The 18,399-nt window shown below is 37.8% G+C and overlaps 2 protein-coding genes across 5 annotated transcripts in view; one reads left to right on the top strand and one right to left on the bottom strand.

Annotated features, from left to right (window-relative positions):
• The first annotated feature begins 1,094 nt into the window (after window positions 1-1,094).
• Window positions 1,095-7,570, top strand: LOC127497484 (uncharacterized). The gene is made up of 2 exons (XM_051865954.1): window positions 1,095-1,104; window positions 1,550-7,570. The coding sequence occupies exons 1-2, from the start codon at window positions 1,095-1,097 to the stop codon at window positions 2,422-2,424; spliced, it is 885 nt and encodes a 294-aa protein (XP_051721914.1). The 3' UTR covers window positions 2,425-7,570.
• cadm4 (cell adhesion molecule 4) overlaps window positions 6,844-18,399 on the bottom strand; it is a 155,692-nt gene continuing 144,136 nt past the window's right edge. For all 4 annotated transcript variants that reach the window (XM_051865265.1, XM_051865267.1, XM_051865264.1 and 1 more), the window contains 2 exons: window positions 13,900-14,028; window positions 6,844-8,457 (listed from right to left, as the gene is read on the bottom strand). In XM_051865265.1, the coding sequence (XP_051721225.1) occupies window positions 8,348-8,457; window positions 13,900-14,028 (239 nt within the window). In that variant the 3' untranslated portion in view covers window positions 6,844-8,347. The remainder of the gene's footprint in view (window positions 8,458-13,899; window positions 14,029-18,399) is intronic.

Genomic DNA, 18,399 nt, shown 5'->3' with positions numbered 1-18,399 from the left:
AAATTACTATGTTGCTTGCTTAAAATGAACCCAAAGTATGTTGGAAATGTATTAATATGTTCAATAAATGAACATTTATTAATACATTTAATGAATAATAATTAAATAATACACATTAAATTGCTTATTAATAAAAGTTAACCTTTTGATTATTATTGTTGCCTCTAGTATTTATGCGTCTGGTTTTTAGTTTCAGGTTCATTTTAAGCCAGCTATATAGTAATTTTAAACAATAGTTGGGTTAAATAAAACTGTCCAGTACGTTGGGCAAACATTTAACCCAACCGCTGGGTTTGACCATTTTCAACCCAACTTGGGTTGTTTTTAACCCAGCATTTTTTAGAGTGTACCTAGGCGACAATTACATTAGACAATCAGCGTATTTACCAGTGTAAGATCATGTCTATTGAATAGCCTACCATAGTGAACAAATACGGGTCATGCACTGGTCAACCCACAAACATAAAATGATACAAATTCTACAATATGAATTTATATATTATTATTGATTTATTTAAATGTTATTAATATTAAAATGAATTGACCTTATATTAATATAAATTATATGGTTGATTATAACAATTATTATTAACATTAATTTACATCATAATATTTAAATGATCATAATGTATTATTTATTATAATATTCAATATTTATAATAATAATAGTTTGATTTTAATAAATCCAACTAAATGTGAAAATAGTCTATTCAGATTGTCAAAACATCTTAAGATTTCCTGGAGTGTAAGATGACATGACATATGTACAAATTATAGCTCAAAAATTACAATAGCAGGTCATTTTTGTGTTAACACCACCTGGGGTGTGGACAAGGAGGGATGACCAGAATTTTTTCCTAGACTGGGCCCCTCCAACAACTTTTAAGAGCAGCAGCAGCAGCAGGGACCAAACACTGTTGATATCATGATCAAAATTACATTTATTCATTTGGCATACACTTTTATCCAAAACATTCGTATTGAATTCTTATTTATATAATACTTTAATTATCATCATCTCCCTTTCTCTCTTAGGGATCATGTATACTATATGGCTATATTCCCTGATTCAGTGTATAATAGCAGTGCTGGTGATGGGAGTGAGTATGAGGTTGTGTTTGGCTGCTGGTTCTGCTGCAGCTGGGGCAGGAACTAGAAACTGGAGCACATCTGCATGCCTGAAACTTTGCCTCGGTTTGGTTGGGTCAGTGGGCAGTATTGTGGTCGCTTCTGTGTCTGTGGTATTAAACCTGAGGAGTTCCCAGTGCCTGTACACCTGTATCGCCATGGTCTCCTGCCCCCTACTGGTCAGGCAGTTCACTATGTGCCTTCTGCTTCTACTCACCCTTAACACACACCTGCAGTGCCGCCTGGGGAACAGGTGAGTGTGAACATCCCGACCTTGTATTCCAGTGTTTATGCGTAAGAAGTTCAGCAAGCTCTCAGCTATTTTCATTCTTGCATAGAGAATATGTGAAATAACATTAAAGACTCAGTTTGTGCTGACTATAAAATCAGAGTATTAAATTGTGCTGAATATGCTTAATAGTAAAAATTCAGGACAGAGCTTATGTTTCTTTCAGATATGCAGGCTTAGTGACTCGCAGGCGGGTTTTGTGCTTGGTGCTTCTCTGCTGGGTCATTTCAGTGATCACCGCCTTCGGCCAGTTCATCATTTCCAACTCTTCTGATACTTGGGGAATTCCTGAGGACGACGATACAGCTGGACTCGGGATGGATGAATGGCCTGAAGTAAATTACACCACCCCTGCCCTCCCTCCCAAACGGCCCTACCCCCAGGATCGCTCTGTAATCGGCCAGTTCTTGCCTTATGGAGGTTTTCTATCCAAGTTTCTGGTGGAGGACAAGGAGAACTTCACGTATGCAGAGATCCACGGCAGCCACTGGGGTGTCTGTGCCTCCGACACCATGCTCAGTCCGGTTTTCCTTGTGTATGTTTATGCTATCACCGTGTTTGTTGTTCCTCTGTTGGTTCTGTTGGCCGTGTATCTGGATTTGATGTGCTTCATGCCACAGCAGGTTCCTGCGAGCTCCACATTTTCTCAGAAACAAAGCTCAGTGTGGTCTCGCTCCTTGGCTCTCTCTGTTTCTCTCCTGGTAATGCTTTGCCTGCCCCTGCACATCAACCACGCTTTGTTACTCTTCACCCCGAGTGCCACTAGACCCGGCTGGACCACTCTGACAGCCTCTGTTCTTTTCCAGATGTATAGCGTAGTGCCCCCACTCCTCTTCACCAACACCTCTCAGCAGCTAGGCATGGAGTGCTCCTTGTTATCCGTGCCCAACCTGACCTCAAGGGTTATCACCTCTCGAGTCAAATCTGTGGGGAGTGATTTCCATTCAGTGGAAGATTACCGTCACCCTGGACCGACACAGAAAGGCAAAGGACCTCCAGGGATGTGATGTCATATGAAGAGGGCACTTACACCGAAAGTTATCTGTAGAGTCCTTGCATGGGTAATGTGTAATTATATTCAGCAGTTGAGTAAAACTAATCCAATATTAGCTAATGCCAGGCTTTATTTGTATTAGGGTCGGTCCATGTAATTTCAGATGGAATTAAGAAGTGTATTACTGCTCAACTATTTTGTTCATACTTTGTGTTATTTGAGACCTAAAACATAAGTATTTATGGAATTTTCATATTTTTTTGGCCCCCTTAAATTATTGTAGACCTACATGCCACATTTCTCCTAGTAGTCATTAGTTACATTTAAATGGGCACATTTTTCTGTTCGCAATGAATTCATTCCGGTTAATGATTCCAAACTCTATTGTTATTCGTATCTGCTATTTGAAACTTCAGGATAGATAGTGAGATCTACATATTCTGTGTCTTATACTGTGACAAATAGATTTAAACCATCAGTTTTGTACACCACAAATGTAAACTGCATCTTACCTCTTTGTTTCCTTCAGAAAAACAAGCCTCTTCTGTGAGACAGATTCTCAAGCACATTAACATAATGCTGACATTTAATCACATAAATGACATTTTGAAATTAAAACAGGAAAATCTGCAAAAAGGTTACAGTTTTCCAGCAAATTTTCATTTGTGCAACATAATGATCAAATGTAAAAACATTTTTGATGTTGCATTCAAAATCCACTTGGCTCAAAAATGTACACAGTACAGTGCTGAACATGTGCAGAACGTCAGGAAACAAACTGATGGAGTGTTTACATGTCTAGGCTAATATTATTAAAGGTTTACACCAGCTATTTCAATCCAAATTAAATTTAAATCGGATTTGGTCTGTTTATTCTAATTGGCGTAATTACATGAGACATTTTTATTCGGACTTGGCTAAATGAGTGAATAAAATGAGCAAAATATTGTACCAAACCTGACTAAAATGTTAACATATCTCATTCTATTCATGGACTTACAAATTTGACAAAGTCAATCAAGACTGGTTCAAATATCAAAACACATTTATTTGTATTCTTGGTTTTGTTTTTATGATTAAGGCCCCAATAGAGTACCTCAGGGATGACGTGTTTTTGTAGGCCAACCCGTAAGTTAGCAGCGCACGGGTTCCCTCGATCGAAAGCCTATGCATTTTTCCCATAGACTTTTGGAAAATTGCAAAAAATAAGCTCTGTGTTTAACAAAGGGTTATGACACTTACACGTTTTGTCTATCAAGATAATCTTCATTATCTTCATCATGTTGTGAAGTTAACACAACATTTATACATTTTGAAGCCTAAATAAAGTCGTCAGATATAAAAAGCTAACAGTAGGCTATAAATGGACTACAGCACACCATGGTCGCGGATCAACGTCACCACCACCAAGCTTCCTCAAACTTTATTTAAAAACATGCTCGCTGATTATGATCTGCGCTGTGTATGAATACTTTTCCACTTTTTCATGAGAAATGCTGTCCAAATGTCCTGTTTGTCATGATGACGTCTAAAGTCCCCGCCAAAGGAAGTAGTCCCTTTTAGCAATTTGTTAGCAACCGCCGTTTTTAAGACACAATAAAGGTTTAAAAAAAAAATCACAAGCGGGTTATAACTGGTGTGTTTTATGTCATAGATCAAAACATGAATATATTTAGAGGCTTTGTTAACCACAGACCTTATTTCAGGCGATTTAGCAAAAACCCATTCAAAAAACCCATAGACTTTAGGGCGATGGAACCGGAAGTCCTAAAATGTTAACTCGCTTCCGGGTTTTGCCTACAAAAACACGTCCTCCCTTAGGTACTCTATACCACCCAAGTCTAAAAAGTTTTTTTAAACTTTAGGGGCCAATTATGAAGATATTTGAACTCAGTGGGAACTCTGAATCAATTGACTGTTCGCAAAGACCCGCCCCCTTTAGTTACTGTTGCTCATGCCGCTCTCACACCACACATCATGTTCTCACGCAGTGAAAAATACATCGCGGAGCAAAGAGGACACTGACAACGCGTCGACAGACAAGACAGAGCAGGTTACTTTTGATATGAAACAAAGTCTTAAATTTCAAATTTTGTCATTTTAAAGAAATTTAAACAATAAATACCGTTTTCGTGGCTCTTTAATGTGTCGTGACAGATCGCTGTAGTGCTGCAGTTCAAGCGGCTCGTGAACCGATCATCTCTTCCTACTAGTTCATTTATAGCATCAAATAAACATGAATGAACATCATAAGGAATGTTGTTTCAAGCACAGAAAGATGTCAGTAATGTTACACACACCATTTTTCAAATTCAAGTCCACCGACTTTAATCTACTAACTCCCCTGAGTGCTTTGTTGGACAAAATGGCGGATTCGGCGTTATGATTGGTTAGATCGCCTGTCAATCAAACCCCTGGCGAAGGGTCAATTGGATTTGAAGGAATAAGTTTGTCTATGTATCTACCAATTCCCACAAGCCTATCAATGCTAATTCTTGAGTTATCATATCTTAAACATGGCTTCCCTGATAAGAGTTTTTGGCTTGGAAATAATGAATACTTCAGGGGGCTGAAAAAAGATTGTTGCAATAAGCAAGAACTATTTGTCATACCTTAGTTTTATGTTAACAACAAATAAGCAAGGCATGAACAAAATTGGCCCTTTCTGATTGGACATGTGATTATAAAGCACTTTGTAAATGTGTTATGTTGCAAAAATGGTCCAATAAATATTGCATTGCTGCCATGTTTAATCCCAGTGATACTCCAGGATTAAATGGTAAAATGATTTAACCAACAATCTCAGAAGACTGTTATATGAATACATTAATAAGTTTGCATACTTATGCATAATTAAATATAGTATATCAAAATGTGTCCCATCAATGTTCAAACCCAGCACAAGCTTTTGGTTTGATCTGAATGTTTAATTATAACAACTATAATAGCATATCAAGTAGGAGAGACCATTTAAATGCATCGAGATAATTAACCACTCAATAACTCCCAGGGAAAACAGGATTCCATAGCTGTTTTGATTAAATGCGTACTTCTTATGCGCAGCTCGAATAAAAGCCCTGTTTCACACTAATTGGATTATTCTTTTTGCTCACTTGTGCCAGTGCTAGTGTAAGAAATGACTCCTTTTGTATCTGAATATTTGTGTTATGATCTTCATTTCTTCTTCTCCCTCCTCACTCCCCCAATCCACCCATTATTCATCCAAGTTTCAAGCATGAAATCCTCCATCTAATGTTACTTTCGCTCCTCACTTTGTCTTTGTATAGCCCTGACTTTGATTTGTCTGGCGCTTTTTCTTTCTTGATCATTGTCTTCCACCCATTTTTCTCGCAAATGCTTTTCTCTCTCATTAAAGTGCGCACTAACCTCCAATGTCGAGGTGAATTATTGAGTGAAGTTGGACTGTCAAAAAGGAAAAACAAGTAAAAGCTTTCCCTAACCGAGAGCTCATTCGATTGTTCTCTTCGCTCGAGAGCCTTTAGCTTCCTGCCGAAATGACAAACTTTCATCACTAAAGCGGCTTCAGTCAATTCATCGCACCTGCTCTAGTCCACATCCTCTTGAATGGGGTCATTACAAGGAGCACGGAAGCTTCAAATCCGTCATGCAGAGAACGTAATGTTCATCGTCCTTGGATAAAGCTGAAGGAAAGTTTGATGCGCTGTTTGACCAGCATATGGTTTATTTACCCATGGATCTGCCTTTGAGATGTCAGCCGAGGTCCAATAAACAAAATTACAAGAGATTGATGAAGTTCACATGAAGTCTATATGGCTGTCATTTTTCATTTGAACTCTGCGTTTGGAGTTTGTCGGCTCACTGAAGCGTAACTCGCTTCTCAGAAGCCCCAAAATTAGCAACTCGTCTCATCTGATCGTGCTTTGTGAAGCATTAACTCATACTAAAAGGAAATTGCTAGCATATGTCCTTCTTTATCTAAGGAGCTGCTCAAAGCAAGCAGAACAGCAGGTAACGCAGGGTGCGCTTTGATTGCCATGTGACAGTTACTGTTTATGACAGGTTTCTGCAGAGCCTCTCCATCAATAGAGGACAAACACATCGATCAGTCATCCTCCCCTCGACTTTAAAATCTAATCCCACCCCTCCCGGAGCGCTCAGCAAGTGACTTCTGACACAATCGTATATTGATTGCAGTGGAATAATGGAGGTGTACTATTTTAATGCACCTGCTCTCTCTCTCTCTCTCTCTCTCTCTCTCTTCGGTGTCTCTGCTCTTTTGTCATAAGAGTCTTATGATTCATCATCTCAGTCATACAGCTTTCATCTCTGCTGGCTGCTTCTGCTAATTAAAATATCCTCCCCTTTTTCCTCGCTGCTTTTCTTTATTGCCGCTGGTGAAACTTGATTGTGTCAGCTTCTCGAAGTCAGAAAATCAGTCTTTCACGCGAGATTCTTTAAGTATTTTTTATTTTTTCGTGCTTGGTATCTTTCCCCTATAAAGATGTACAGTTAGCTATATCAACAGCGACGCGAAGACTATAAAATAAACAGGAAGTGAAAGACAAAGAGGAGACGTGAAAGACAAATAGGGAGAAAGACACAAAGAGGATCAAGAAGGAAGGAAGAGAATGAAAGAGGAGAGAGAAAAGTGGGTACACAGCTGTTTCTACTGATAAAACTAAAGCATGGGAAGTATACAATTTATAACATTTACAATTATAATAACAGTAAGAATAATAATAATAATAACAATAACAACAATCATAATAGTCCAAATAATAATTAATAAAAACAATTAAGACCTCCGATATCTTTTAAAGACAAACGAAATATATATTTTTGTGAATTTTGATTTTTTTTTTTTAAAGATGACGTAACAGTAGTTTGTTCAGTTTTGCACCTCTAAGCTAATATTCTGTGTTAGTACGATAGCATCGCTTGGTAATGCGCGCAAAAGTAAATGTTTTTTTTTTTCTTAAAAGAGTCATTTAACTTACTTTGTAGACTTTTTCATACAAATAATGACTTTAGAGATATGTTTCATTGTGTAAGTGTTTTCGTGTTGAGCAATCAAAAAAAAAATATTGAAATTTCTGACATGTTCTCTACAAACTCCCTTCCTGTTTTTTCTCACCCAAGTCGAACTCCTCGCGGTTCCACGTTCCCAATGACTCTTTGCGATAATTAAGCCCCTTTTTACAGCGTCAGAGCGAGCGGGCCGCTCCAATTCATTCCGCTCATAAAAGAGAACATGTTTAATCCCTTAATTATTAACAAACAATAGTGGAGAGATAAAGGAGGGAGAGGAAGGAGCATTGGAGAGCGGAAAACAGAGAGTCACCGAGAGAGGATCAAAATGAGAGGAACTTTTCTTCACTAGTCAACAGGTTTTGGCCAACGTGAGCAGATAATGGAGTTGCCGGATGAAAAGCGCAGATGAATACTTTATGAGGACGGCTCTGTGCTCTCAGCATTGTCATTGGTGGAGTTATTCTCTACCAGCTCAGTCTCTGAGGCCCATACTGTATGCTTTGGCAAATGCAAGGGATTTCAATTTGCTCACACTGGGACATTCAATAGCTCATAAGCCCTTTGCAGCTTCCCGCAGCAATGCAGTCCTGGCCGGTTATGGATCGGCCTGTTTTAAAAGGACACTTTTCTCTCCTGGACCTACGATTACGGCTAGTTTCCTATTGTACACGCCACTAAAAACCGAAAGAGTGTGTGTGATGATCTCTTTCAATCATAATAATTATCCTCTCCTCTCAGCTTTCTCCCTCTCCACCCTGCTCCATTAACGTCTCCGTCCTCTCCTTCCCACTCCATCTTCATATGGCACGATTGTGATTCCCTCTGGTTGTCGTTGTGGTGGTGTGTCTGTTTGGGATCAGTGTGTGTTGCGGTGTGCACTCTGCAGCGGTCCAGTGTTTCTGAAGAGCTCCACTAGGGCGGCGCTACAGTAGGTACTCCTTCTTGCCCTGGCTGGCATCATTACCGTTGAGGAACGCCTCCTGAACTTCGCCATGTTCATCCAACCCACTGGCCTCATGAGTCAAATATGAACCTAGAGAGAAAGATGCAATTTAATCAAGAATTAGGTTCATACTTCATTGCAGGAATTAAAAGAAAACATTAAACACATTAAATCGCTCGCTTGAATTAAGTGCAATTTAATGTATTTCTATTGAAGCAGGACATGTTGAAGAGCTTGTGCCTATTTTTGTCTTAAAGGATTAGTTCACTTCAGAATTAAAATTCCCTGATAATTTACTCACTCCTATGTCATCCGAGATGTTTCTGTCTTTTTTTCTTCAGTTGAAAAGAAATTAAGGTTTTTGAGGAAAACATTCCAGGATTTGTCTCCATATAGTGAACTTCAATGACTACCGGGTTGATTGTCCAAATTGCAGTTTAAATGCAGCTTCAAAGGGCTCTACACGATCCCAGCCGAGGAATAAGGGTCTTATCTAGCGAAACGATCGGTCATTTTCTAAAAAAATAAAATGTATGTATTTTTAACCACAAATAATCGTCTTGCACTAACTCTGTGATGTGCTAAGTGAGTTAAAATATCTTGGTATCACTGTCCCCAGACATTACAAAAATTTATATGAAACAAATTTATATGAATCAAATTTATCTATCAAAGTCATGACAGACAAATTGAAGAGTGATGTAGAGACTTGGCGAGTACTCCCTTTAACATTGGTCGTGTCAACGCAATCAAAATGGTTACTTTACCCAGATTTCTTTATTTGTTTCAAAATGTCCCAATCTTTTTAACTCAGTTATTCTTTAAGACGCTTGATTCTGTGATCATGCTATTTATTTAGGGATAAAGAGCCCATCAAATATCTAAAGCGCATATCTATAAAACAAAAGATGTAGGATGCCTAGGCCTTCCCTATTTTCAGCACTACTATTGGGCAGCCAACGTAAGGGCCTTAATGTATTGGCGTAGTGCATGTCCTGGGGAATTGACTGCCACCATTCCTGCTTGGCTCGCTATTGAACGGGATATTCAGGATTCTTCCCTCCTTGCTCTACTCTTTGCGGAGAATAAACCTATTAGAACTTTTAAAAATGTAATCCCGTTATTGTAAATTCTCTTAAGATTTGGTATCAGCTTAGAAAGGTCTTTAAACTCCCTCAAACATGTTCTCTTACCCCTATAGCCTGTACCCACGCATTTCCTCCCTCGCAGACAGATAAAACTTTCTTATCATGGAAAGAAAAAGGAATTGTATCCATAGTTGATTTATACATTGACAATATATTTGCTTCTTTCACTCAGTTTGGACTACCCCCCTCTCATTTTTTCAGATATTTACAAGTACGAAATTATGTTAAGTAATATACCCCCTGAACATCTTTATCATTGTATGACTTCTGAACTTGACATAAAAGGCAACACTTAAATATGTCCTGGGAAAAAGACTTGGGTATAGATATTTCAGAAGACTCCTGGGCCGAGGCCCTCCAGGGTATTAGGTCTTGCTCCATCAGCTCTAATTTTCAACTGATTCAATACAAAGTTGTGCATAGATTGCACTTCTCTCGTACCAAATTACATTCTATATGCCCCTCTGTTTCGCCTTTGTGTATTAAATGCAAGTCCAGTGAGGGTACATTGGCTCATTTATTCTGGTTTTGCCCAAAAATATGTAAATTCTGGTCTGACGTCTTTTGTTTTTATTCAAAGGTACTTAAGACTGATTTTCCCCATGACCTTCTTGTTACAATATTAGGTTGGGCCCCTTCTTTGAAGACCTATAGCCTTAATCAAATCCAGACGATACAATATGAGATGACAATTGCAAAGAAGGCAATTTTGTTGATGTGGAACAAAGAGCTTGTACCTAAATTTGAGATGTGGCTTACAGAATTTAGCAGTGTGCTACATACGGAAAAGATCATATATGAAATTTCTGGTAAACCGAAGAGATTCTTAAAGATTTGGAATTCCTTTTTTGAGTATCTGGAAGGTGATCACTGATCACTGAATTCAACATTTTGGACATATGCTTTAAGACAGGTGGTACTGTGAATTATATAATGTCTGGCAGTGTGCAATTACTCGTTTTTTTTTTCTCTCTGTTTGGATAATCATTGGTATTGGTATTTTATTTTGAAGCTATGTGTATCTGTGTATATGTATGTATGTATGTATGTATGTACGGATATTGTATGTTTATGTGTGTATGTACTTGCACATATGTGTATATATATATAGATATTTATTATTGTTTATTTATTTATTTATTTTTTATTATTTATTTATTTATTTATTTTACTTTATTTGTTACTGATTTGCTGGCATGGGATGGGGGGTTGATCTTTAAAATGTGAAAAGCTTTAAATAAAATCTTAAAAAAAAAAAAAATCTGATGTGCCACGCTTTACGTAATCATGTTGGAAAGGTCACGTGTGACGTAGGTGGAAGTACCGAGCAAGTGTTTACAAAGCGAACGTGCAAAGAATAAGCCAAACAGCCTTTACAAGAAAAAAAAAGGTAAAATAATGATGTCGGACGATTTTGAAGTTGGAGGAGAAAATGAGATGGAGTTTTTCATCCTACCGCGGTACTTCCACCTACGTGACCTTTCCAACATGATTACGTAAATTACGTAAACATCACAGAGTTAGTGCAAGACGATCATTTGTGGTTAAAACGTATATGATTTTATTTTATTTTTTTTAGAAAATGACCGATCGTTTCACTAGATAAGACCCTTATTCCTCAGCTGGGATCACGTAGAAACTGTATTAAAACTGCAATTTGGACCTTCAACTCATTGTACCCCACTGAAGTCCATTATATGGAGAAAAATCCTGGAATGTTTTCCTCAAAAACTATAAATTCTTTTCGACTGAAGAAAGAAAGACATAAACATCTTGGATAACATTGGGGTGAGTAAATTATCAGGAAATTTTAATTCTGAAGTGAACTAATCCTTTAATTATTGTATCTTCCTCTATTGATTTTTATCCAATTTGGGACCAGGGCTATAGCTGAGGTGTTTCAGAAACAACCTAGTCCCGGAACCTCTCCATATTTCTGTTTTTTTTTTTTTAATGTTTTCTCCATGTATTTTCATTTATGTGCATATTAGTCAACTTAACCCTGCCCCGAGTGTCCTCAATCAGTATATCTCAAACTAAACTGGCCCCTGGGGATTGATGCTGTCGTGTTAAATTGCATCAATCTTACATAGATCTAAACCTTCATCACCTGTTTGGAATCATGTTTCTGCCCGTTAGAGTTTCTTTTGCAGGGCCAGCAAAAGTCATCTACTGTAATTGGGGAAACTTATGCAGATCAACTTTTAATTAATCACAAAACTCATTAGGTATAATCACCTCTGACATTTTACTGCACAGTCAGCGATATGGTACAGTGCAACCATTTTATTCACATCATTATATGACACAATGGTTTTGCCTCTGTGGCTCAGGGACAAATAACTGAAATAACTAAGGCAGAAGTGACTCTGTGGCACCGGTACGACACCGTTTAATTAAAAAAATCGATCTTATGTACGTGCAGTTTTGCTTTCTTGAAATGCAAGTGTACAGCAGAGGCTGATGGGGTCATTAAAAGCAGTGATGTCGTGGACCGCACAGGACAAAGACAATGCATCAGAGCTGTAATGTTCCTTTTCCTCTATCCTAAGATTAATCACTTCCATTCTGCCTTTCTAGGCACCCCAAGGTTAGACAGGATCAACCCTAATGCTCTCTGTCTTTGCGCCGATGGGTGAACTAACTGCTTCTGACTTTGATTGGCAGGTGGGCTCAGGTTCCTCCCAGCCCTCTGCCTCCGCCCCAATTTGCGGGTGCCGTGATCTTTATTGGAAATTGTGACACTGAGATGACCAGAAGATCTTAAAGAGTTCAGGGACGAGGTAATTAAGTTTTCTTTATAGATGCGCCATGATATGGTTAACGAAAAAAGGCAATTAAAAACGAGGGCCGTGCCCACATTTCTCCGGGCTACATCTTAATATCACAGGTCTGGCACAGTCCTCTGCAGATGATTTTCTTTCTTTCTCCTTTCTTTCATCTGAACATATTTACACGTTACCTTTCCGTGTGCCCTCAGGAACAACAAAAAACCCTCCTACATCAACTATTCTCTCCTCCTGATTTCTTTACTCATCCATTACATCACCATAGGGGTGGGCGGCATGATCAAAATCTACAGCAGGATCGCCAGTGATATTGGTTTTATACATCAGGTCCATAAGCAAAAAGATAATGTAAAGTAACCTACATTTTATATTAAATTTTACCAGTTTTTTTCTTTTTGTTGTTGTTTCCACCAAAGAGCACATTTTCATTAGAAGTGAAAAGATTAAATGCTATTCATAAACAAATTACCAGTAAAACTAATATTTTAACTAATATATTAGTTATACACTTCTGTTCAAAAGTTTGGGGTCAGTAAAATTTTATAATGTTTCTGAAAGAAATGGTCGTATGGTTGTCCGCCGGAAGCTAGTTATTTGAATTTATAAAGTTTTAAATATGGATATTTTTCTTACAAAAACGCATCGCTTTGCTTCAGAAGGCCTTTATTAACCCCATGGAGTTGTATGGACTACTTTTTTTTTAATGGATGGATGCATTATTTTTTACTTCAACTCCCCATTCACAACCATTATAAACATTGGAGGATATTTTTAAATATACCTCCGATTGTGTTCGTCTGAAAGAAGATAGTCATATACACCTAAGATGGCTTGAGGGTGAGTAAATCATGGAATAATTTTCATTTTTGGATGAATTATCCCTTTATACTCAACAAGGCTGCATTTATTTGATTCAAAATATGGTAAAAACAGTAATATTGTGATATATTATTACAATGTAAAGTAACTGTTTTCTACTTTAATATATTTTAAAATGCAATTTATGTGATGTCAAAGCTGAATTTTCATTACTCCAGTCTTCAGTGTCACATGATTCTTCAGAAATCATTCCAATATGCTGATTTGCTGCTTAAGGAACAGGATTTATTTGAAATAATTTTTTTTGTAACATTATAATCATCTTTACTGTCACTTTTGATCATCAATTCAATGCGTCCTTGCTGAATAAGATGTCAATGTTTCTTCATGGCTGTCACATGAAAATAACGTAGGGCAGTTCTGCTCACTGATACAAATCTATCCCAAAATAAACAGTATAGCAAAATCTCTAAAGGGAGACATTTCTACCATTACTTGGTATATTTTACAGCCCAACCTTAAATCACCATCTACAATTGTTCTGTTTCCATTTCCTGTCTCACTGCACCAGCAAACACTGACAAACTGGATGAGTGTTTTAACCCGGTTGATGTTAATTGGTGCAGTATAAAGCAGCCTTTATCTTTCCTCTCACACACTCTCGCTCTCTCTCTACTGCTTAGATATTTTTTTACTTCCTCTCTCTCCTCAGAAGGTGAGGTGCATCATGTCATTGTGTCACCACAGGTTAAGTGCGTAGGGAGAGAGGAGGTCACCTTTCTGTCGGACGGAGCACCAGATGGTGACGATGAGCACACAGATGACAGTGAAGACCAGCAGAGCTAGGATGCCCCCGATCACTGCATACGGAACGGCACTGTGGGTTTCCACCACTGCTCCAGGGTCTGAGATACATACAAACACAAAGAGAAGGGTTTTAGCTTTAGCATTTGAACTAAAAACAATTCAAAGTGACTTGTGAAAACAAAGAAAGAGACAGAAATGTGATTAAAGCACCCTGTTATTTTATTGCTTGGCTTTTTTTTTTTTTTTAGTTAAAAGAGACAATGACAGCAGAGGGAAGATGGCATCAGAGTCTGTGTGTGAAGTATACCATAAAGTTTTTCCTAAACTGACAAGATAGGAAACAGTGAGAGGCACACTCTGAACCATCAACACATGGGTCTGGTCTCCTTAAATATTTAACAACCCGTTCACACCACACAGCGGTGGGTAGAAAAGAAAAATACGAGACATGGAGACATAGAGAAATAGAAAGAACACGTAGATAAAGAGAGCAGAGGAGAGAAAGTGACACAAAACGAGAATGATGCCAAGAAAGAGTGAGGGAGAAAAGTATGTTTGCTTGAAGGGCAATAGTTAACAACACAGATAAGAAGATAAGTTTCCATGAGTGCCTGATGGATAGTTCACCCAAAAATGAAAAATGCTGTCATTGTTCTGCCACCCTCTTTAGTTCCTAACCTGAATGACTTTATTTCTATGGAACAAAACTACAATGATAGTTCTCTGAAACCTATAAAAAGGAAACACTTTACAACAAGGTCTAATTTTTTAACATTAGATCATAATTTAATTTGTTAGTTCACATTGCATTAACTAATGTTAACAGATACAACTTACAAATATCTTAGAAAATGATAACATTTACATTAATATTAATAAATGCTGCATAAGTATTGATCATTGTTAGTTCATGTTAACTAATGCAGCTAACTAAAAACCTGTATGTAGCCTACCAAGTGTTACTAAAAAGCCTATAAACTATTTAAAAAAAATCACCCAGATACACCATAAAAGGGATCAATGTGACTCATGCACTATATTCCAAGTCTTCTGAAGCCATTTGAATAAACTGACATTTTAGTCATTATTCACTGATCATATATAATCAGTAAGCTGTTAGTAAGTTGAACATATCATTCAGTCCAATTTATGAAATAGATCAATAAGTTAATTGAAAAGAATTTGTTCACTGATCCAGTTCTAGAGTTCAACTCACTTACTCAATGATCCGGTTGCAATGGTTATTGAGTTAACAGCTCTCTGGACAGGAAGATTATCAGTGAAGAATTACTTAAAGGGTTAGTTCACCCAAAAATAAAAATTTGGTCATTTATTACTCACCCTCATGTCCTTCCTCATCCGTAAGACCTTCGTTCATCGTCGAAACACAAATTAAGATCTTTTTGATGAAGTCTGAGAGGTTTCTGTCCCTCCATAGAGTACCTCAGAGATGACATGTTTTTGTATGCAAAACCCAGAAGCGAGTTAGCATTTTTGGACTTCCGGTTCCATCGCCCTAAAGTCTATGGGTTTTTTGAATGGGTTTTTGCTAAATCGCCTGAAATAAGGTCGGTGGTTAACAAAGCCTCTAAATATTTTCACGTTTTAATCTATGACATAAAACATCAGTTATAACCCGCTTGTGATTTTTAAACCTTTATTGTGTCTTAAAAACGGCGGTTGCTAACAAGTTGCTAAAATGGACTACTTCCTTTGGTGGGGACTTTAGACGTCATCATGACAAACAGGAAATCACACTCACTAACCCGCGTTTCAGTCTCACGTTCTTAGAAGATTTACCTGTTACTTGAAATTGATACGGCCATAGCTAGTGCTTCTGAGATGGTAAGCGCGTTTTTTTTTTCTGGTGAATTGGCAAATGGTATGCAAAGGCATGATGTGTTTTTGTAGGCCAACCCGTAAGTTAGCGGCGCACAGGTTCCCTCGATCAAAAGCCTATGCAGTTTCCCCATAGACTTTTGAAAAATCGCAAAAAATAAGCTCTGTGTTTAACAAAGGGTTATGACACTACACGTTTTGTCTATCAAGATAATCTCAAGTTAACACAACATTTATACATTTTGAAGCCTAAATAAAGTCGTCAGATATAAAAAAAACGGACTACAGCACACCATGGTCGTGGATCAACGTCACCACCACCAAGCTTCTTCAAACTTTATTTAACTGATTATGATCTGCGCTGTGTATGAATACTTATCCACTTCTTCCATGAGAAATGCTGTCCAAATGTCCTGTTTGTCATGATGACGTCTAAAGTCCCTGCCAAAGGAAGTAGTCCCTTTTAGCAATTTGTTAGCAACCGCCGTTTTTAAGACACAATAAAGGTTTAAAAAAAAAAAAAAATCACAAGCGGGTTATAACTGGTGTGTTTTATGTCATAGATCAAAACGCGAAAATATTTAGAGGCTTTGTTAACCACAGACCTTATTTCAAGCGATTTAGCAAAAACCCATTAAAAAACCCATAGACTTTAGGGCGATGGAACCGGAAGTCCTAAAATGCTAACTCGCTTCTGGGTTGGCCTATAAAAACACGTCATCCCTAAGGTACTCTATAGAGGTCCAGAAAGGTAGGAAAGACATCATTAAAGTACTCCATGCAACTCCAGTGGTTTAACCTCAATTTTATGAAGCAACGTGAGTGCTTTGTGCAAAAAAACAAATTTACCACTTTATTTACAAAATATTATCCAAAGCATGCAACGCCAGCTCTCGCGTGAACACAAAACGCATGTGTCGTGATGCTCTCGTGAACACTCGCGCATGTGCGTTGAGTTGACGCACGAGTCTGAACACAACACGCACGCGTTGTGAACTCACGAACGTGCGTTGCAGATCAATATTTTTGTAAGTGGTAAATTGTGTTTTTTTCACACTGCAGCTAAATTCGGTTGTCAGTTCACTATTTAGTACTTAATCCCGTTGTTAAAATATGGGAGTGACAACTGCATTCTACAACTGAATTAACTCCCGAAAAATGCAGGTAGTGACAACCGCATTTACAAAAAAATCTATGCAGTGTGCACGGAACCAAACTGAACAACTAGTTGTTAATGACATTAAGGTGCATCGGAGATGTGTCTCTCTTCTGTATGCGCGGTGAATCACAGGGAAAGCACGACTCATTTGTGTTGCTAGATCTTGCTAGAAAAAAATCAGCGAGCATAACCATAATAAATCCAAATGCTTTATGCTGAATATAAGACAAAAAATATCACGATTCATGTCTGCTCACTTTAATAACTTCATAAACCCGTTCGCTTTATGAGACGAGCTTAAACAAGCCCCAATGAGTGATCATGGCAACAGAAAGAGCGCGCTGTGTGAAACAGGCTGTACAAGCATAAACAAAACACGACGCCTCCGTCGACTGTTTAGTTAAAATTCTGAAAAAAACGAGTTTTTTGTCACTGTAATATTACTTTGTTCACAATAACGGATACCAAACATGAGAGACGCCAGAACATTGCTATGGTTTCCAAGCTGTCAATCATCGCATTTTCGAGAGTGAGTCGTGTTTCATACACACATGTAAGGATAATTTAGGGGAATTCACTCCCGCATTTAAATGCGGTTGTGACTCCTGAAACTTGTACATGGCCATGGAGTAGGCCTACTGTAATGATGTCATTCCTACCTTTCTGGACCTTGAAAGTTGTAGTTGCGTTGGATCTCTATGGAGGGCAGAAACCTCTCAGACTTCATCAAAAAGATCTTAATTTGTGTTCCGAAGATGAACAAAGATCTTACGGATGTGGAATGACACAAGGGTGAGTAATAAATGTCAGAATTTTCATTTTTGGGTGAACTAACCCTTTAAACATCGGTCTGTTTCTCACTCTCAAATCAAATAGTTCAGCCAGAAATTTAAATTCTGTCATCATTTACTCACCCTTATTTCCAAACCTGTATGACTTCTGTGGAACATAGCCAAACTGGTTTGTTTACCATTGACTTGCATTGTATCCATATCTTTGTGCTCCACAGACATGAGGGTGAGTAAATGATGACAGAACTTTCATTTTTGGGTGAACTATCCCTTTAACAAATACAGGTGCTGGTCATATAATTAGAATATCGTGAAAAAGTTCATTTTTTATTGTAAATTATTTTAAAAAATGAAACTTTCATATATTCTAGATTCCCTACATGTAAAGTAAAACATTTCAAAAGTTTTTTTTTGTAAATTTGTTGATTAGAGCGTACAGCTAATGAAAGTCCAAAATCCAGTATCTCAAAATATTAGAATATTTACATTTGAGTTTCATTAAATGACCATCCCTACAGTATAAAATCCGGGTATCTTTTGTTTTTTGAAACCACACTAATGGGGAAGACTGCTGACTTAGCAATGGTCCAGGAGACAATCATTGACACCCTCCACAAAGAGAGTAAGTCACAGAAGGTCATTACTGAATGGGGTGGCTGTTTACAGAGTGATGTATCAAA

This window comes from Ctenopharyngodon idella, chromosome 16 (genome assembly GCF_019924925.1).
Source record: "Ctenopharyngodon idella isolate HZGC_01 chromosome 16, HZGC01, whole genome shotgun sequence".
In the NCBI taxonomy this organism is placed as follows: domain Eukaryota; kingdom Metazoa; phylum Chordata; class Actinopteri; order Cypriniformes; family Xenocyprididae; genus Ctenopharyngodon; species Ctenopharyngodon idella.
This window is presented reverse-complemented; position numbering and strand designations above follow the sequence as displayed.